Source organism: Dipodomys ordii, unplaced genomic scaffold (genome assembly GCF_000151885.1).
Source record: "Dipodomys ordii isolate 6190 unplaced genomic scaffold, Dord_2.0 Scaffold55, whole genome shotgun sequence".
Lineage (NCBI taxonomy): Eukaryota > Metazoa > Chordata > Mammalia > Rodentia > Heteromyidae > Dipodomys > Dipodomys ordii.
In genome coordinates this window covers 3,394,084-3,415,753 of record NW_012267271.1, presented here as the reverse complement: position 1 = coordinate 3,415,753, position 21,670 = coordinate 3,394,084, and the positions used below count along the sequence as shown (strand labels likewise).

Sequence of the window (21,670 nt, the reverse complement as noted above, 5' to 3'; positions counted from 1 at the left end):
GAAGCCTGACTCCAGGCTTAGAGCAAACCTAGAACAAAGATGGATTGACCAAACAAACAAACAAACAAACAAAAAAGAATAATGTTAAGCCAGACATTGTTAAAGCAAAGGACATATAGAGGTACAAGACATGACAAGCTAGTGCAGCTTTATTAAAATTGGGTAAATAGACAATAAAGGAAAAGACATTGCCACAAGTACTATGGCAGGCCACATCAATGTTCTTAACAGTTCACGGTTCAAAGACAGCCTGGGCAAAAAAGTTCCTGAGATTCTTATCTCCAATTAACCACCAGAAAACTGGAAGTGGCTCTGTGGCTCAAGTGGTAGGGTCCTAGCCTTGAGTGTAAGAGCTGAGGGACAGTACCCAGGACCAGAGTTCAAACCCAAGGACCAAAAACAACAAAAATCTCCAGGGAGGCTGTGGAGATGCAGGGCTATTATATCCATTCATCACATTTCCTACCATTCCCTACCACCTCCCTCGCAATCAAGAATTTCTGCCTTGGTGCCAGTAAGCAGCCATTTCTCACTGGTTAGCAGAGGAAATTGACCTGAGGAATGCAGGGCTTCAGCAGGAATTTCTGATGATCATGGCTGCTAATCCAGAAATATCAGGAATAGATTTAAGAAAAGCAACAAGGAATACATGACCCAGACCCCAAGGCAACTAACACTGAGAAGTTATTAGCACCTTGAGTCTGAGAGCTGCAGGCTGTGACTTAAAGCTGAGTCTCCTCCACTGCTGAGCCAGCATCTTGTATACTGATCCCCAAAATGAAGCACCAGTAATTCAAACCTGTAATTGAACCTGGTATCCCAGCCTTCCCGCTGGGAAGATCGACATTCACAGCCAGCCCAGGAAGACAAGTCCACAAGACTCAACTATCCAACAGATTGCCCAGAAAAAAGCCAGGAGTGGCACATTGACTCAAGTGGTAGAGCCCTAGCTAGCCAGGAATGTAAAGAGGCTGAGGACAGTGTCCAGCAATCAGGACCTGGGTTCATACCCAGGATCCCCGACCCAACCACATACGTGAACAAAGGAGCCATCATGCCCACTCACCCACAATACCCCCCCCCACACACACACTTTTTTTTTTAAAGGAAGCTACCCGACCAAGTAATCCAGAATACAGTGGCATCTTCTGGGCTTCTACTTTAATCACAGAAATTACAATTAGCACAAGTTGTAGAGGTTAGCACATGAGCTTCCCTGAAGAGCTACTATTCCACCTACCACCCTAATGGAACAAAGTTCCTGAAAAATCAGTACGATGGAAAATGACCTGGATATGGAAAGGACACCACAGTTAGCTTCCACAAGCCTGGTACCCTGCCTGCTGGAGGGCCAATGGGAAGCTGGGAGGAGAGCTGCTGGTCCTCATGGATAGTGCCATCAAGGACAGGAGCGCACCCTGCTCTAAGGTGCCTCTGAGGTTTGGGAGATACATGTGAGCAGGTGACTGCCTTTGAGTAGGCATTCTGAAGAGGAAAAATGGATGACTTCCAGGAGGGCAATTCATCCCGCCACGTCCCAGATCTCCTCTCTATTAATATAGGAAAAACATAAGGTCTTCAGCAATGCCACCCAAGTCTCCTATTTTGGGACTTGTTGTAGACAACAGGGCCCCTTTTGGATTCAGAGCTGATGCCTACCCCAAATCCAGGCAGCTGCCAGAATTTGGGCAGAGTGGCTTCTGGATTGAGGGTGGGTAGTCAAGCCTGTGGGGACAGCCAAACCTGTTTGTCCAGCCACACCTGTTAGATGAGCCACACCTATTGGGCATTGTCTCTGTCCTGGCACAAAGCCCATAACTGCACAGCTGTTTGCCTGAACTTCAGAATCCAGAAAAGACATGGGAAACTTTCCCAGAGAATTCTACAGAAAAATTCTAAAACTGACTTCTAAAACCCAATTCAAAACTCAAGGCAGCAAATTCTGTCAGCTGACTGGGACTCACACCCTGTAATCCTTTCTACTCTGGAGGCTGAGATCTAAGGATCCTGGGTGGAGGCCAGACAGGGTGGGGAAAGTCTGAGAGATGCTTACCTGCAAGTAATCGGCAAAGAGCTGGAAGTGAAGCAGTAGCTCAAGGGTTAGTTAGCCCATATAGAACAAACCTAGTTCAAAGATGGATTGACTAAAACAAAGCACACACCAATTAAGCCAGAATTGAATAAAGCACAAAGAAAAATGGAAGTAGAAAAAATGACAAGCTAGTTCAACTTTATTAGAATTGGGTAAAGACATCACCACAAATACTGTGATGGGCCACCTCAGTGTTGCTAAGAACTTGCAGGCCCTCCCTGGAAGAGGCCTGACTGAGTCCACAGCCCAAGAACAGCTGGCTTGATAAATGAGAGGAAGTTCTGTGTGCACTCCAAGGACTGTGAAGAACTATTGTTCTACTCAGGTGATGGTTTTCTCTGTGAAGGTTTTGGGATGAAGAGATGAAGGTAACAGAACACACAATGGAGACTGTCCATACAGACGTGTAACACACATGAGTTCACCCTGCTCTAAGCTGCCGAGGTTGTAGAGCTACCTGTGAGCAGGTGACTGCCTTTGACTAGGCATTAGTAATATGAAACATGGATGACTCCCCAAAAGGGCAACTGAAGAGCCTGTGTGTGATCCAGGCTACATGCTACATGCTATCGCGTGGTTTCCATATCTGAACTCAACTTGGCTACTAAAAAGAGGCAGTCTTTTTTGTTTGCTACAATGACTTTATTATAAAAACCTTCTTTTGGAATGAGTAAATGTGGCATTCAAGACTACATAAAACAAGTGGCGCTGTAGCTCAAGTGGTAGAGTACTAGCCTTGAGCTGAACAGCTGAGGGACAGCGCTCAGGCCCAGAGTTCAAGTCCCAAAAGCAACCAAAAAAAAAAAAAAAAAAAGAAGAAGACTGCTGTAAATTTTCAGTTAAAAGCAGCTTTGGGGTTAAGAACCCTCCAGTGCTAAGTAGTATAAGGGAAGATGTCCCCTATTAGCAGAAGGGAATGTGAGAATAATCCTTCAGCACTCCGGCCAAGTGTACATTGTGAATCTTCACATGCCGCACTTTCTGTGAAGTGGGTTTTTTGAGTCTCTGGACAGAGGGCATTTTTCTTGGTGCACAGCGCAGCATGGAAGAAAAACCGTGCTGCTTCAGATAGTCTTCGATTTTCTCCTCATCCACTGAGGCCACGGGGACACTCCTCCACAGATTCTGGATGTCTTCATCCACGGAAAACTGGCAGCTCTTATCGTTGAAGAAAACGATTTTTTTCTTGTCGGGACGACTGACCATTAGGATCTGGTCCCCCAAAGCCTTGAGCGCCTTCTGGGAATTCGGCAGTGCTTCTTCGATGTCTTCCAAGAGAATTCCCCCCAGCCCTCCCTGGTCATGCTGATCCAAGAGGCGAAGGAGGGCCTTCTTGTTTCCCAACGTGTACTTGGGCTTGAAGGCGTACTTCCCGTCGACAACTTCAATTTTGGGATTGTTTGCCAGTGCCTCAGTCTTGAGCCACTGTTTCTGCTCGAGTCCGACGTCTAACTGCCGGGTTTCATCCAAAATCTCTTCCAAGGTCAGAGGGTGCATGTCTCCTCGCTGATGCCGAGTCTTCATGTAATTCACAATCTTCCCCAGCAGAGGCAACTTAGAGGCTCCCGAGCTCCCAAGGACCCCTCTGGACTTCCAGGCGCCATCGCTAGGACCACACCCTGCTTTGGGTCCCGATGGCCCTGCGTGATCTAGCTTGGCTTTCTTCTTCTTGGATGAGGATGAGGATGCGGAATCCGTAGGCAACGGGCGTTTTACTACCACGGGAGTGAAAAGAGTCTGTCTCTGACTCTGCTGCGCACGTTTTGGCAAACTTGGATCCATAATCCGGGAGATGGAGGGCGGGGGGAAGACGGCTGCGACAAGACTCGCCCACCGCTGTGGCGGGTGCCTGGGCCAGTGGCCGCCTCGTGTTCCTCCTCAGGCCTCCAGGAGTGGCCCCGGCTCACGCCCAGGCCCGAGCTCTGGTCGGGGTCTCAGCGCCCCACGCGCCGCGCCGACCCCGCAGTCAGGGTGTCCGCACGCCCTGGCCCAAGACAGGCGCACACCCGCAGTCACGGTGTCCCCGCGAGTCAGAACACGCCAGGTGCCCACAGGCAGTCACGATATCCCCGCGCCCAGGCCCACGCCAGGCGCTGACCTCCACTCACGGTTTCAGGTCTCACCACTGAAAACAGCCGCGGAGAGCTGCAGCCCGGTCGGTGGGTGCTGCTGCCAGGTCGAAGCCTCGAACCACACTGAGCCCACCGCCTCCTGCTCTCGCTTTTATCCCAGAGCCTCGCCCCGCCCAGGACCCAAGCCAAAGCTCGCCCTTCCACGCGAGATGCCCCAGCCTCCTGCAGTGGGGAAGGGAGCAGCCAGGGCCACCCGCGGCTCCACAGCACCACCACCTAAGGGCCAAGGCCCAGGCCCAGCACACAGCCCGCCTCCAGCGTGAGCGCGAGGTGCTCACCATGCGGGCCGGCCCAAGGCAGTTGGGGAGCACTTCCTCCCTCCCACAGGTTTTGGCATGCCAACCCACAAGACCACCCTTCAACGTGGACCTGGTGGCTTGCCTTCAAGGCTACCTTCACAGCAGAGAACTTTCTTCCCGCTCTCTTTGGTGCCAAGGAGCGGCACAGCTAAGCAAACCCTCAGGAGGAGCCCAGCTTCTGAACCCCCAACCAGGCCCTTTCTGCCTGTCAACTTGTGTAAGGATTTGGGGTTCAGAAGCAACGTAAAATGAATGGTACAAATAGCCAGGGGCTGGTGGCTCACACCTGGAATCCTAGCCTCTTGGGAGGCTGGGATCTGAGGATCCATATTGGAAGCCACACCCAGACAGGAAAGTCCAGGAGATGCTTATCTCCAATAAACCACTCAGAAAGATCCAGGAGTGGGGTGGTGTCCCTGGCTGGGCTCATTGGCAGGATACTCCCTTCCTCTCCTCCCCCCTCCACACACACCTTAAAAAGAAAAAAGAAGGTATCTGCTCAGGTAATCCAGAATAAAGTGTTCTGTTCTGGTCTTCTACTTTAATCTCAGAAAATACCATTAGCACAAGTTGCAGAGGTTAGGGAATGAGCATCCCTGAAGAGCTACTTACTATTCCACCTACCACCCTAATGAACCAAAGTTTCTGAAAATCAGTAGGATGGAGAAGTGGTCTGGATATGGAAGGGACACACAACCTGTACAAGCCTGGTACCGTGCCTGCTGGGGGGCCAATGGGAAGATGGGAGGAACGGAGTTGCTGGTCCTCATGGATAGTGTCTCTTAGGATGTATCACATACATGAGTTCACCCTTCTCTTCTGTATGAAATGTCCTTGGGGCCACTCTCCATTCTGTTTTCTGTGTTACCTTCATCCCTTCATCCCAGACCCTCACAGAAACTGACTAAAACAATGGTTCTTCAAACAACTTGGAGTGCACATATAACTTCCATTTATCAGTGACCTAGTGTGCTGCCCACAGGCTGTGGGCTCACTCAGGCCCCTTCCAAGGATGGGCTGCACATTCTTAAGAACACTTGTATATGTAGCAAAGCCTTTTCCTTTATTGTCCATTTACCAAATATGAATAAAGCTGAACTAGCTTGTTATCTCTTGTACTTCCGTTTTTCTCAGAGCTTTAACCAGTGTATGGAATGATTTTGTTTTTGTTTTGTTTTGTTTTGTCCTGTTTTTGTGTCAATACATCTTTGAACTAGGTTTATTCAATATTTCCTAACCCTGGAGCTACAGCTCCACTTCATACTCTTTGCTGGTTACTTGGAGATTAGCATCTGCCAGACTTTCTCCACCCAGTCTGGCCTCCAGTGAGGATCTGGAGACCTCCTGCTCCTAAATAGATTGGATTACAGTGTGTGAGCTAGAGCCTCCGGGCAGTTTTTGCTTCCTTGAGTTTTGAATTGAATTTCAGAAGCCAGTTTCAGAATTTTTCTGTAGATTTCTCTTGGAAAGTTTTTATCCGTTTTCTGAATTCACTGCATTCTGAAGCCCAACAAACATCCAGGCAGTCACACAGCTGACCAATTTTGGGGTTGTGCCAGGACAGACAATGTCCATAAGGTGTGGCTGACCCAACAGGTGTGTTTGGCATGTCAGGCCTGATTATCAACCCTCAAGCCAGAAGCCACTCTGCCAAAATTACTGCAGTTGCCTGGATTTCAGGTATGAATCAGCCCAGACACTAAATGGGGTCCCATTCTCTACAACACACCCGAGAGCCGGGGACTCGGGTGGCATTGCTAAAGACCTGACTTCTTTCTACATTGATTGAGAGGCGATCCTGGGGAACGGAGGAATAAAATGCCCACCTGGAAGTCATTCATTTTTCCCATTAGGAATGCCTACTCAAAGGTAACCACCTGCTCACACATAGCTTCCAAACCTCAGCAGCTTATAGAAGAGTGGACTCATGTATGTGATACATCCTAAGAGACACTATCCATGAGGACCAGCAACTCCGTTCCTCCCATCTTCCCATTGGCCCCCCAGCAGGCACGGTACCAGGCTTGTACAGGTTGTGTGTCCCTTCCATATCCAGACCACTTCTCCATCCTACTGATTTTCAGAAACTTTGGTTCATTAGGGTGGTAGGTGGAATAGTAAGTAGCTCTTCAGGGATGCTCATTCCCTAACCTCTGCAACTTGTGCTAATGGTATTTTCTGAGATTAAAGTAGAAGACCAGAACAGAACACTTTATTCTGGATTACCTGAGCAGATACCTTCTTTTTTCTTTTTAAGGTGTGTGTGGAGGGGGGAGGAGAGGAAGGGAGTATCCTGCCAATGAGCCCAGCCAGGGACACCACCCCACTCCTGGATCTTTCTGAGTGGTTTATTGGAGATAAGCATCTCCTGGACTTTCCTGTCTGGGTGTGGCTTCCAATATGGATCCTCAGATCCCAGCCTCCCAAGAGGCTAGGATTCCAGGTGTGAGCCACCAGCCCCTGGCTATTTGTACCATTCATTTTACGTTGCTTCTGAACCCCAAATCCTTACACAAGTTGACAGGCAGAAAGGGCCTGGTTGGGGGTTCAGAAGCTGGGCTCCTCCTGAGGGTTTGCTTAGCTGTGCCGCTCCTTGGCACCAAAGAGAGCGGGAAGAAAGTTCTCTGCTGTGAAGGTAGCCTTGAAGGCAAGCCACCAGGTCCACGTTGAAGGGTGGTCTTGTGGGTTGGCATGCCAAAACCTGTGGGAGGGAGGAAGTGCTCCCCAACTGCCTTGGGCCGGCCCGCATGGTGAGCACCTCGCGCTCACGCTGGAGGCGGGCTGTGTGCTGGGCCTGGGCCTTGGCCCTTAGGTGGTGGTGCTGTGGAGCCGCGGGTGGCCCTGGCTGCTCCCTTCCCCACTGCAGGAGGCTGGGGCATCTCGCGTGGAAGGGCGAGCTTTGGCTTGGGTCCTGGGCGGGGCGAGGCTCTGGGATAAAAGCGAGAGCAGGAGGCGGTGGGCTCAGTGTGGTTCGAGGCTTCGACCTGGCAGCAGCACCCACCGACCGGGCTGCAGCTCTCCGCGGCTGTTTTCAGTGGTGAGACCTGAAACCGTGAGTGGAGGTCAGCGCCTGGCGTGGGCCTGGGCGCGGGGATATCGTGACTGCCTGTGGGCACCTGGCGTGTTCTGACTCGCGGGGACACCGTGACTGCGGGTGTGCGCCTGTCTTGGGCCAGGGCGTGCGGACACCCTGACTGCGGGGTCGGCGCGGCGCGTGGGGCGCTGAGACCCCGACCAGAGCTCGGGCCTGGGCGTGAGCCGGGGCCACTCCTGGAGGCCTGAGGAGGAACACGAGGCGGCCACTGGCCCAGGCACCCGCCACAGCGGTGGGCGAGTCTTGTCGCAGCCGTCTTCCCCCCGCCCTCCATCTCCCGGATTATGGATCCAAGTTTGCCAAAACGTGCGCAGCAGAGTCAGAGACAGACTCTTTTCACTCCCGTGGTAGTAAAACGCCCGTTGCCTACGGATTCCGCATCCTCATCCTCATCCAAGAAGAAGAAAGCCAAGCTAGATCACGCAGGGCCATCGGGACCCAAAGCAGGGTGTGGTCCTAGCGATGGCGCCTGGAAGTCCAGAGGGGTCCTTGGGAGCTCGGGAGCCTCTAAGTTGCCTCTGCTGGGGAAGATTGTGAATTACATGAAGACTCGGCATCAGCGAGGAGACATGCACCCTCTGACCTTGGAAGAGATTTTGGATGAAACCCGGCAGTTAGACGTCGGACTCGAGCAGAAACAGTGGCTCAAGACTGAGGCACTGGCAAACAATCCCAAAATTGAAGTTGTCGACGGGAAGTACGCCTTCAAGCCCAAGTACACGTTGGGAAACAAGAAGGCCCTCCTTCGCCTCTTGGATCAGCATGACCAGGGAGGGCTGGGGGGAATTCTCTTGGAAGACATCGAAGAAGCACTGCCGAATTCCCAGAAGGCGCTCAAGGCTTTGGGGGACCAGATCCTAATGGTCAGTCGTCCCGACAAGAAAAAAATCGTTTTCTTCAACGATAAGAGCTGCCAGTTTTCCGTGGATGAAGACATCCAGAATCTGTGGAGGAGTGTCCCCGTGGCCTCAGTGGATGAGGAGAAAATCGAAGACTATCTGAAGCAGCACGGTTTTTCTTCCATGCTGCGCTGTGCACCAAGAAAAATGCCCTCTGTCCAGAGACTCAAAAAACCCACTTCACAGAAAGTGCGGCATGTGAAGATTCACAATGTACACTTGGCCGGAGTGCTGAAGGATTATTCTCACATTCCCTTCTGCTAATAGGGGACATCTTCCCTTATACTACTTAGCACTGGAGGGTTCTTAACCCCAAAGCTGCTTTTAACTGAAAATTTACAGCAGTCTTCTTCTTTTTTTTTTTTTTTTTTTGGTTGCTTTTGGGACTTGAACTCTGGGCCTGAGCGCTGTCCCTCAGCTGTTCAGCTCAAGGCTAGTACTCTACCACTTGAGCTACAGCGCCACTTGTTTTATGTAGTCTTGAATGCCACATTTACTCATTCCAAAAGAAGGTTTTTATAATAAAGTCATTGTAGCAAACAAAAAAGACTGCCTCTTTTTAGTAGCCAAGTTGAGTTCAGATATGGAAACCACGCGATAGCATGTAGCATGTAGCCTGGATCACACACAGGCTCTTCAGTTGCCCTTTTGGGGAGTCATCCATGTTTCATATTACTAATGCCTAGTCAAAGGCAGTCACCTGCTCACAGGTAGCTCTACAACCTCGGCAGCTTAGAGCAGGGTGAACTCATGTGTGTTACACGTCTGTATGGACAGTCTCCATTGTGTGTTCTGTTACCTTCATCTCTTCATCCCAAAACCTTCACAGAGAAAACCATCACCTGAGTAGAACAATAGTTCTTCACAGTCCTTGGAGTGCACACAGAACTTCCTCTCATTTATCAAGCCAGCTGTTCTTGGGCTGTGGACTCAGTCAGGCCTCTTCCAGGGAGGGCCTGCAAGTTCTTAGCAACACTGAGGTGGCCCATCACAGTATTTGTGGTGATGTCTTTACCCAATTCTAATAAAGTTGAACTAGCTTGTCATTTTTTCTACTTCCATTTTTCTTTGTGCTTTATTCAATTCTGGCTTAATTGGTGTGTGCTTTGTTTTAGTCAATCCATCTTTGAACTAGGTTTGTTCTATATGGGCTAACTAACCCTTGAGCTACTGCTTCACTTCCAGCTCTTTGCCGATTACTTGCAGGTAAGCATCTCTCAGACTTTCCCCACCCTGTCTGGCCTCCACCCAGGATCCTTAGATCTCAGCCTCCAGAGTAGAAAGGATTACAGGGTGTGAGTCCCAGTCAGCTGACAGAATTTGCTGCCTTGAGTTTTGAATTGGGTTTTAGAAGTCAGTTTTAGAATTTTTCTGTAGAATTCTCTGGGAAAGTTTCCCATGTCTTTTCTGGATTCTGAAGTTCAGGCAAACAGCTGTGCAGTTATGGGCTTTGTGCCAGGACAGAGACAATGCCCAATAGGTGTGGCTCATCTAACAGGTGTGGCTGGACAAACAGGTTTGGCTGTCCCCACAGGCTTGACTACCCACCCTCAATCCAGAAGCCACTCTGCCCAAATTCTGGCAGCTGCCTGGATTTGGGGTAGGCATCAGCTCTGAATCCAAAAGGGGCCCTGTTGTCTACAACAAGTCCCAAAATAGGAGACTTGGGTGGCATTGCTGAAGACCTTATGTTTTTCCTATATTAATAGAGAGGAGATCTGGGACGTGGCGGGATGAATTGCCCTCCTGGAAGTCATCCATTTTTCCTCTTCAGAATGCCTACTCAAAGGCAGTCACCTGCTCACATGTATCTCCCAAACCTCAGAGGCACCTTAGAGCAGGGTGCGCTCCTGTCCTTGATGGCACTATCCATGAGGACCAGCAGCTCTCCTCCCAGCTTCCCATTGGCCCTCCAGCAGGCAGGGTACCAGGCTTGTGGAAGCTAACTGTGGTGTCCTTTCCATATCCAGGTCATTTTCCATCGTACTGATTTTTCAGGAACTTTGTTCCATTAGGGTGGTAGGTGGAATAGTAGCTCTTCAGGGAAGCTCATGTGCTAACCTCTACAACTTGTGCTAATGGTGAGTCCTTTGATTAAAGTAGAAGCCTAGAAGATGACACTGTATTCTGGATTACCTGGACAGATACCTTTCTTTTTTTAATTGTGAAAATACTGTACAGAGGGATTGCAATTACATGGACAAGATAATGAGTACATTTCTTATGAAGCATTGTAGTCTCCTCCTTTGTTTCCCCTTCCCATTCTATCACTTTCCTTTTTTTTTTTTAAGGGCTTTGTTTGTGTTTGGTAGGGTGTGGGATCCTGGGTATGAACACAGGATCTGAGTGATAGACACTGTCCTGAGCCTCTTTGCATTCCAGGGTAGTGCTGTACCACGTGAGCCACTGTGCCACTCCTGGCTTTTTTCTGAGCAGTCTATTGGATATAATAGTCTGTGGGCTTGTCTTCCTGGGCTGGGTTCAAATGTTGATCTTCAGATCAAGGCTGGGATCCCAGTTTGGATTACAGGTTTGAGTCACTGGTGCTTCATTTTGGGGATCAGTATACAAGATGCTGGCTCAGCAGTGGAGAAGACTCAGCTTTAAGTCACAGCCTGCAGCTCTCAGACTCAAGGTGCTAATAACTCCTCAGTGTTAGTTGCCTTGGGGACTGCACAATTTATTCCTTGTTGCTCTTCTTAAATCCATTCCTGAGATTTTTGGATTAGCAGCCATGATAATCAGAAGTTCCTGCTGAAGCCCTACATTACTCAGGGAAAGTTCCTCTGCTAACCAGTTAGAAATGGCTGCTTACTAGCACCACAGTTGAAACTCTTGAATGTGAGGGAGGTGGTTGGGAATGGTAGGGACTGTGACGAATGGATACACCAGCCCTGCATCTCCACATCTTCCCATCAGATTTTTTTTGTCATTAATGGGGCTTGAACTCTGGTCCTGGGTGCTGTCCCTCAGCTCTTAAACTCAAGGCTAGCGCTTTACCACTCTAGCCACAGCACCATTTCTGGCTTTTCCTGCTTATGTGGTGCTGAGGAATTGAACCCAGGGCCTCATGCATGCAAGGCAAACACTCTACCACTGAGCCACCCTCTCAGCCCATCCCATCAGATTTTTAAGTGAGGCTTCCTGGTTAAGTGTCAGCCCATATTTTTAGAAATCCTGCTCTGAGGCTGGTAAGCCATGAGGTGTCTGAAATCGGTCCAGGCATTACCAGTTTCTGTTTTCTGTTCTTAGCACACAAGCCACTTGTCCTACTTGGAATTAAAAAAAAAAAGCTTATGGGAAGGACCATATGTACCAGCCATTCAGGAGACCTTTGGATTACCCCATCGGGGCAACACAGACCTGGCCATGCCACCTCCTCCCCATAGGCTCAGTGCTGAAGCCCATGAGCTGGTATCTGCCTGTGCTTCGCTGGCGCACACAGCCTGGCTGCGCCTACCCCGTCCATCACGTCTAATATGGGTGTCAGCAGAAAGTAAATTAAATCCACTAGGCTGTAATTTGCCAAGGAAACATTTTGTGGTAGTAACTAAACAGAGCATTATGTTTTAATCAGGTTTTTAAAATGTTGTTTTAAAAATCATTTTATTGTGCAGAAGCTGGTATCCTAAGAGCTATAATTCCTTAACTAACAGTATGCAAATGCAGTACCCTCTAGTCTAGATGTGCTTACCAGCCTGGGCATTTGTCTTGATCCTTTTAAACCTAGATTATTTTCAGAGTAGAAGTGCTGTACTACTCTCAGGCCATTCACATGGGGAACCTCGGCAGAAGCTTCCTTAGAGGGAAGCTGCCTTTTACTGTGGCTTTGAGAAAGAAACAAACTGGTTCATTTTTCCTGCATGTTGTTTATTTGTGTATGTATACACACATGCATTTATTTATTGAGCAAACATCTGGATACTGATACCTAAGCATTCTGCAAACATCTACTGATTATTCCTAGGACCTCCCGCTGTCCTCAAGGAAAATTCTGTTTTTACCTCTCATTTTACTGAGGAACAAGTTAAGGCCCAGAGAGGTAAAGTAATTTGCTAGACGTCACATAGCTGGTAACTGATGAATATGGGAGTCCAGCTCCTGAGTCTGTACTCTTAGCTACTTTGTTCTGTTCTTTCTGTTTCCTCTGTTTATAGCTCCGTCCTGTAGCCCCTTTGTAGTCATCTTTCTGTGTTTTCTTCTGCCTCTCCTCTCTTACCCCCACCTCTCAGATATTCATTTATTCCTGTGTTTTATGACCATCAAGGGTCCTAGACCAAATACTGGGAGACTTATTTTCTCCTCTATTGAACTCTTTGGAGGTGGGCTTTTGTTAAGTAGAGCTCAGAGTCCCGGGAGAGAAACAGCCACCATCCCCTGGTGGATCTCATAAAATTGACCATGGGCTCTCAGTAGGGGCCTGTCCCAGTCTGGAGGAAGGGCCAGGAGGCTTTTCAAAGGTAAAGATTTAAAAGATGGGTAGGTACAAGAGGCATCATTGTGTAAGAAGAGCCTTAGAAGCTTTGTACCGCCTCTGTTTAGTTCATCTGAAACTGCATTTCCCACAATGCTTTTCTTTGTTCTGGGTAAGGATTGGCATTGAGGGAAATTGGTAGGAGGTTAAGGAGAGGTGGAATAGTTAGGCCTTGTCAGGTGCTGTGGTGGCTTATGCATTTAGACACAAGAAAAATGGCTTCTCTGGCCATTTTTCATCTAACATCAAGTCCTGATGTTAAATTGGTTTTAAAAACGCCATTCCATCAGAGTGCCAGTAGCTCACACCTGTAATCCTAGCTACTCAGGAGGCTGAGATCTGAGGATCAATGTTCAAAAGCCAGCCTAGGCAGGAAAGACCAGGAGACTATTTTTTGTTTTGTTGTTGTTGTTGCATGGGGCTTGAACTTTGGGCCTGGGCGCTGTCCCTGCACTCTTCAGCTCAAGGCGAGCGCTCTACTGCTTGAGCCACAGCACCACTTCCGGTTTTCTAGCAGGTTTATTGGAGATGAAAGTCTCACCGAGTTTCCTGCCCAGGTTGGCTTTGAATCAAGACCCGCTGATCTCAGCCTCCTGAATAGCTAGGATTACAGGCGTGAGCTGCCAACACCTGGCCAAGGAGACTCTTACCTTCAATTAACCACCAGAAAACCAGAAGTGGTGCTGTGGCTTAAGTGGCAGAGTGCTATCCTTGAGCTGAAGAGCTCAGGAACAGCGCTCAGGTCAAGAACTCTAGCCCCACAACTGAACAAAGAAAAAAGAGGAGGATACTCTTAGGAGAGGAACACAAAGGCACAATGCCTATGTGCATCTGATCATACAAAATAATATTTATCAAAATTAACAACAACAGCCAGGTGGCTTACACTTGTAATCCTGCCTACTCAGGAGGCTAAGATTTCAGGATCACAGTTTAAAATCAGCCCGGCAGGAAAGTTCATGAGACTCATTTCCAATTAACTACCAGAAACCTGGAAGTGGTGCTGTGGTTCAAAGTAGTAGAGTGCCTGCCAGCCAGCCTTCAGCGCAAAAGCTCAGGGACAGCACTCAGGGGCCCTGAGGTCAAGCCCCATAACTGAAAAAGAAAAGAAAGAAAAGGAGAAGAAAAAAAGAAAAGAAATTAACTCCAGGAAATGAAAATAAGAGTTTTTTTCCCTTTTCTTTCTATTTTTTATATACAATTTTTCTTTTCTTTCTTTTTGTTCTGTTTGTACATTTATATGTCTTTGTAAGGCACAGAAATGGAGGGACAAAGGGTGAACATATGCAGCTATGGTAGTCATCAGACACTATGTTGAAAATGAACTTGTGGGTGAGAATGAGAGGGAAAAACTGGAAGAGAGGGAGAGAAGAGGTGACATTGTCCAAAAAGAAATGTACTATTTACCTGACTTATGTAACTGTAACCTCTCTATACATTGCCTTTATAATAACAATACAAAATTAAAAAATAATAAACAATAAATTAAAAATTAAAATTAAAAAACAATAAAAATTAAAAACATGTCATCCAGAATAATCGAAGGCATGACATTGATCAAGATGCATTGTACTCCTAATTTGACTTGTTGAATAGAAACCCCTTAGGACAGCTACTTAAAATAAAACTTAAAAAAATGTCATTCTAGTGGCTTGGCTTCTCTGTGCACAGTGATCAGTTGAAGGACTAGCAAGAGATGGGGTTAGAAAGGTAGGAAGAACTAGATGATGAAGGGTCCTTGGGGCTAAGGGAGACACCCAAGTTTGGCTGTTTTATCTTTTAGATTGGTATACATTATCCTATGCCAACATTGTCACCTTTTTCAAATATGTAATTCAGTGTTTGTTTGTTTTTGTTGTTGTTATTTGTTGGTCATGGGGCTTGAGCTCTGGGCCTGGGCGCAGTCCCTCAGCTCTTCAGCTCAAGGTAAGCACTCTACCACTTGAGCCACAGCAACACTTCTGGTTTTCTGGTGGTTAATTGGAGATAAGAGTCTCACGGACTTTCCTGCCCACGCTTGGCTTTGAACCACAATCCTCAGATCTCAGCCTCATAAGTAGATAGGATTCTAGGCATGAGCCACCGGCGCCCAGCTGTAATTCAGTATTTTTAAAAATCATATTCCTTGCAAGGAAAGCCTGGGAAAGTACCATCCAAGCCCTGAAAACCAATAACTGCCAACCCAGACTGGTATACCCAGTGAAGCTAGCATGCACATTTGATGGAGACACTAAAATTTTTAATAGTAAAGAAAAACTAAATGAATTCCTCAGCACAACATAGGCAAAGAGAAAAAAGCCGAAAGTGGCGCTGTGGCTCAAGTGGTAGAGTGCTAGTCTTGAGCTGAAGAGCTGAGGGACAGTGCCCAAGCTCAGAGTTCAGGCCCCACGACCCAAAAAATAAATAAATAAAATAAAATTTTTAATAGTAAAGAAAAACTAAATGAATTCATAAACAATGAGCAAGCATTACAAAGAATATTAAGAGGGAGATTACATTCCAAAGAAAACAATGAAGATCAGGAATCTATACCAGATAGATATCATTAGGAGACCAACTTAGTAAATACAGGAGAAAAGGAAAGAAGAAAAACTTAGGAAAGTAGGAAAATGACAGGAAACACAATATACCTCTCTATAATAACCATAAACATTAATGGACTCAATTCACTAATCAAAATAAAAAACTTCAGCTTGGATCAGAAAACAAGATCCATCAATTTGCTGTCTTTAAGAGACCCACCTCACAGCCAAAGATAAAAGCAAACTCTGAGTGAATGGGTGGAAGAAGAGCTACCATGTAAATGCCCCCAGCAAAAAGGCAGGAGTTGCCATCCTGATATCTGATAAAATAAACTTTACATTAAAATCATTATGAATGGGGCTGGGAAGGTGGCTCAGTGGTAGAGCACTTGCCTTGCATGCATGAGGCCCTGGGTTTGATTCCTCAGCACCACATAAGCAAAAAGAAAAAAGCCGGAAGTGGCACTGTGGCTCAAGTGGTAGAGTGCTAGCCTTGGGCTGAAGAGCTGAGGGACAGCGCCCAGGCCCAGAGTTCAGGCCCCATGACCGGACCCAAAAAATAAAGAAATAAAGAAAAATAAAAAAAAATCATTATGAAAAGACAAAGAAGGTCACTACATATTAATATAGGGAACAATCCCAGAAGAGGATATCACCATTGTCAATCTATACACCCCAAACATCGGTGCACCCAAATATTTTAAGCAAATACTCTCAGATTTACAGGAAAAGATGGATCCAAATACAATAATACTAGGAGACTTTAATACTCTACTCTCACCAAAAGACAGGCCTACAAACTAAAGAATTTGCAAAGATGTCTCCGAATTAAGTGATTGATCATAGCTCTAGCAGACTTAACTGACATATACCGAGTTCTCTACCCAACAACAACTCAGTATACATTCTTCTCAGCAGCCCACAGAACTTTTTCTAAAATAGATCATATATTAGTTCATACAAGGAATTTAAGCAAATTCAAGAGGATGGACAGCATCCCTTTTTTCTATCTGACCATAGTGGAATCAAATAATTCTCAATAGCAAGGCATATAGTAGAAAAAACTCAAACACATGGAAATTAAACAGCACACTGCTGAACACCACCTGGGTCACAGAAGAAATTAAAGAAGAAATTAAAAAGTTCTTACAATTCAATGAAAATGAAGATACATCACAAAGAAACCTATAGGACACAGAAAAAGTAGTCCTGAGGGACAAATTTATTGCTCTCAGTGTGCACATCAAGAAAACAGACAGACCAAGCAAACAATCTCATGATGCAACTAAAACTGCTAGAGAAACAAGAAAAAGTTGAACTAAAGTTGCTAGACAGAGAGAGATAACCAAAATAACAGCTGAAATTAACAAGATAGAGACTAGGAAAACTATAAATAAAAATTAATAAAACAAAAAGCTTTTCTTTGAAAAAAATCAATAAAATTGATGGACCATTGGCAAGATTAGCTAAAAAAAGAAGAGAGGAGACCCAAATCAATAAGATCAGAGATACCACAGGAAAAATTACACAAACACCCAAGACATCCAAACAATTATAAAGAAATATTTCCAGACTCTATACTCACTAAGGAAGGAAAACTTAGCAGAAATGGATGCATTTCTAGAGAAATACAAATTGCCCAAACTGAACCAAGAAGAAATAAATCAATCAAATATACCAATAACCTACAATGAGATAGAGGAAACAATCAGAAGCCTTCCAACAAGGAAAAGCCCGGGTGGATTCACTATGGGATTCTATAAGACCTTTAAAGAGGAACTAGTACTATACTCCTCAAGCACTTCAGAGAAATAGAAAAAGAGGGAGTAATCCCAAACTCATTCTATGAAGCCAGTGTTACACACATCCCCAAACCAGGCAAAGACCCAACAAAAAAAGAAAACTACAGACCAATCTTTTTGATGAACACAGATGCAAAAATCCTCAATAAAATTCTAGCCAACAGACTCCAGAAACTTTTTTTTTTTTTTTTTTGCTGGTCATGGGACCTGAACTCTGGGCCTGGGCGCTGTCCCTCAGCTATTCAGCTCAAGGCTAGCGCTCTACCACTGGAGACACAGCGCCACTTCCAGCCTTTTCTGTTTATGTGGTGCTGAGTAATCGAACCCAAGGCCTCATGCTTGCAAGGCATGCACTCTACCGCTGAGCTACCTTCCCAGCACCCAGAAACATATTTTTTTTAAAAAAAATCATACATTATGACCAACTAGGCTTCATCTCAGGGATGGTTTAATATATATAAATCCGTAAATGTAATCCATCACATCACAGATCCAAGGTTAAGAACCACATGATAAAAAAAAAGATAAAGAAAAAAAGAACCACATGATATCTACATTAAGATGTGGAAAAGGCTTTTGTTAAAATACAGCACTCATTCATGTTAAAAGCTCTGGAAAAAATAAGAATAGAAGGAACATTCCTTAAAACAATAACAGTCTTATACAACAGACCAACAGCCAATATTATACTTAATGTGGAAAAACTACAGCCAATTCCCCTACAAACAGGAACAAGGCAAGAATGCCCACTCTCTCCACTCCTCTTCAATATACTTCTAGAATCCTTAGCCAGAGAAAAAGGGATCTACATAGGGGAGGAAGAAGTCAAACTATCTCTCTTTGCAGATGACATGATTTTATATCTTAATGATCCCAAAATCTCCATCTCCATGGGCTGGGAAGGTGGCTCAGTGGTAGAGCGCTTGCCTTGCATGCATGAGGCCCTGGGTTCGATTCCCAGCACCACATAAGCAAAAAGAAAAAAGCCGGAAGTGGTGCTGTGGCTCAAGTGTAGAGTGCTGGCCTTGAGCTGAAGAGCTGAGGGACAGTGTCCAGGCCCAGAGTTCAGGCCCCATGACCGGACCCAAAAAAAAAAAAAACTCCATCTCCAAACTCTTAGAGCTTATAAAACACTTTGGCAAAGTAAGAGGATACAAAATTAACCCACAAAAATCAGTCGCCTTTCTGTACACCAACAATGTACAAGCAGAAAGGGAAATCAAGGAAATAATCCCATTCACAATAGCCTCAAAAAAAAGTATCTAGGAATTAACCTAACCAAAGATGTAAAGGGTCTATTTCATGAAAATTATATACCTAAAAAAAGGAATCATAGAGGATACCAGGAAATGGAAAGACCTTCCATGTTCCTGGATAGGCAGAATTAATATAGTGAAAATGGCCATACTGCCACAATTGATATACAATGCAATTTCCATTAAAATCCCAATGACGTACTTTGCTGAAAAAGAGAAAACAGTCCAAAAATTCATATGGAACAACAAAAGACCTAGAATAGTCAAAGCAATTCTAGGCAAAAGAAAGAATGAAGGAGGGACCACGATACTATATTTCAAGCTCGACTATAGAGACATAATAACAAAGACAGCTTGGTACTGGCACAAAAAAAGACTTGAAGACCAATGGAACAGATTAGAGGACCCAGAAAAAAACCGCATACATACAATCAGATAATATTTGACAAAGGAGCCAAAGACATACATAGCCTCTTCAACTACTGGTGCTGGGAAAACTGTGTGGCCACATGCAGAAAAATGAAAGTGGACCCCAGCCTATCACCATGCACTAACATCAACTCAAAATGGATTAAAGACCTTAACATCAAACCCGATGCTCTGAAACTACTGCAGGACAGAGTAGGAGAGATAATTGAACTTATAGGCACAGGAAAGAACTTCCTGAACAGAGTCCCAGGGTCACAACAAATTGGAAAGAAACTCGATAAATAGGACTACCTTAAAATAAAAAGTTTCTGCACAGATAAATAGCAACCAAACTAGAAAGAAAGCCAACTAATTAGGAAAAATATTTACCAGCAATATATCAGACAAGGGTCTAATATCCATTATATGCAGGGAACTCAAGAAACTAACCCCTCATACATCTAACAAACCAATCAAGAAATGGGCAAGGGAGCTAAAGAGAGACTTCCCAGAAGAAGAGATAAAAATGGTAAATAAACACATGAGGAAATGTTCATCATCCCTGGCTGTAAAAGAAATGCAAATAAAAACAACACTGAGATACCACCTTACCCCAGTCAGAATGGCCCACATCCTAAATTCAGCTAACAACAAATGCTGGAAGGGATGCAGAGAAAGAGAAACCCTACTACATTGTTGGTGGGGTTGTATACTAATAGAACCACTTTAAAAAACAATCTGGAGATACCTCAGAAAGCTAAATATAGACCTCCCCTATGACCCAGCCATACCACTCCTAGGCATCTGCCCTGAACAACAGGAACCAGTATATGAGGACACATGCACCTCCATGTTTATTGCAGCACTGTTCACAATAGCCAAGATATGGAAACAACCCAGGTGCCCCACTACTGATGAGTGGATCCAAAAATTGTGGTACCTATATACAATGGAATATTATGCAGCCATTAGAAAGGACAAAATAATGGCATTTGCAGGGAAATGGATGGAACTAGAGTGAATTATTTTGAGTGAGGTAAGCCAAGAACAAAGAGACAAATGGCACATGGTCTCCCTGATATGTGGATGTTAAAGCCAAAATGCAAGAAGATATGAAAAAGTAAACAGGACTCAAGAAACAAAGGACAGCTACTCATTTTGTTGTATCATTGCTAAATGACTCCATGTTCTTGAACATATATATATATATATATATATATATATAATATGTATATATTATATATATGCACTCAATGGAGTGAAGCCAGGAGGAGGATGCAGAATAAGTGGGAAATGGAACAACACATAACAAAGGGGCCCATTCGCTGCACTGAACATAGCAAAAAAAAAACTAAGCAACCAAAAGACAGTGATGGGAAGGGAGGAATGAGAGGGAAAGAGGGAACAGCTTACACTAAGCAAAAGGAAGAAATGTAAACATCACCTGATGTGGAAGAAATATTGTATTGTCAAAGCTCATAGAATTTACAAACTTTATAGACCATGATAAAGACAATTTGCCTTGTGAAGGTTAAAATGTGTTTGTGACTTTAACTAAGTATCACTATTCCACAATACTGTGAAATACGTGAAATTTATGTAATCACCTAATCTCAATTTAAAAAAAAGAAAAGAAAAGCAAGAAAGGGGATGGGTTAAGAGCAATGGATGACAATGTTGTCAGACACCTTGTATTCATACACTGTTTTGTAGAATGGGAACTTCTTTATATAACTATTTAAAGATAATAATAATAAAAGAGTTAAAATAAATAAAAACAAAACAAATGATATCTTCTGCCCAGATGAAATAAGAAAACACAGTTTTCTATTTCCATGGAATCTTTGGGAAACTTTTTCTATTTTTATAGAATTTTTTTCTTTTTTTTGTCAGTTGTGGGGGCTGAACTCTGGGCCTGGGTGCTGTCCCTCAGCTCTTCAGCTCAAGGCTAGCGCCCTACCTCTTGAGCCACAGTGCTACTTCCAGCTTTTTTCTGGTTCTGTGGTGCTGAGGAATCGAACCTAGGGCCTCATGAATGCAAGGCAAGTGCTCTACCACTGAGCCACCTTCCCAGCCCTTTTATACAATCTTTAAAAAATTTTATTGTAACGGTGAAGGACTGAGGGGTTAGTTATATAAGTCAAGCATTGAGTACATTTATTTTTGAACAGTGTCACCCCTTTCCTATATTATGGAATCTTTATAAGACTTTATTGACAAAACAATAAAAGTCTATAACTCAAAAATAAAATTTAAAATAAATCATATTCCTAAAGTTACACAGCCATCGCCAATAATGTTCATGGGTACAGACAGTCACTATGTAGTCCTTTGAACCTCAGCCCCTGGAAACCACTAATCTTCCTTCTGTCTCTACATTTGCCTGTTCTGGACATTTAGTATAAATGACAGCAAATGACACAAACAAACAACCAAAAAAGAGAGTTTCACATTTTGTTGTTGTTGTTGTTCAGGGGGCTTGAACTCTGGGCTTGGGTGCTATTCCTGCGCTCTTCAGCTCAAGGCAAACATTCTCCGGCTTGAGCCACAACACCACTTCTGGTTTTCTAGTGGTTTATTGGAGATAAGAGTCTCACGGACTTTTCTGCTTGGGCTAGCTTTGAACCGTGATCCTCAGATCTCAGCCTCCTGAGTAGCAAGGATTACAGGTGTGAGCCACCGGCGCCCAGCC

At 45.1% G+C, this 21,670-nt stretch overlaps 2 protein-coding genes and 1 non-coding gene across 3 annotated transcripts; 2 read left to right on the top strand and 1 right to left on the bottom strand.

Moving 5' to 3' along the window:
* Window positions 1-2,995: 2,995 nt before the first annotated feature.
* On the bottom strand, window positions 2,996-3,874 carry LOC105989303 (general transcription factor IIE subunit 2-like). Its single transcript, XM_013021264.1, has one exon. The coding sequence runs from the start codon at window positions 3,872-3,874 to the stop codon at window positions 2,996-2,998; it is 879 nt and encodes a 292-aa protein (XP_012876718.1).
* A 4,027-nt stretch (window positions 3,875-7,901) lies between these two features.
* LOC105989302 (general transcription factor IIE subunit 2-like) lies at window positions 7,902-8,780 on the top strand. Its single transcript, XM_013021263.1, has one exon. It carries the CDS (start codon window positions 7,902-7,904, stop codon window positions 8,778-8,780), a length of 879 nt encoding a protein of 292 aa, XP_012876717.1.
* A 9,432-nt stretch (window positions 8,781-18,212) lies between these two features.
* On the top strand, window positions 18,213-18,280 carry Trnaa-ugc. The gene has a single exon. It is a non-coding gene; the product is annotated as a tRNA-Ala (tRNA).
* The last annotated feature ends 3,390 nt before the right edge of the window (window positions 18,281-21,670 follow it).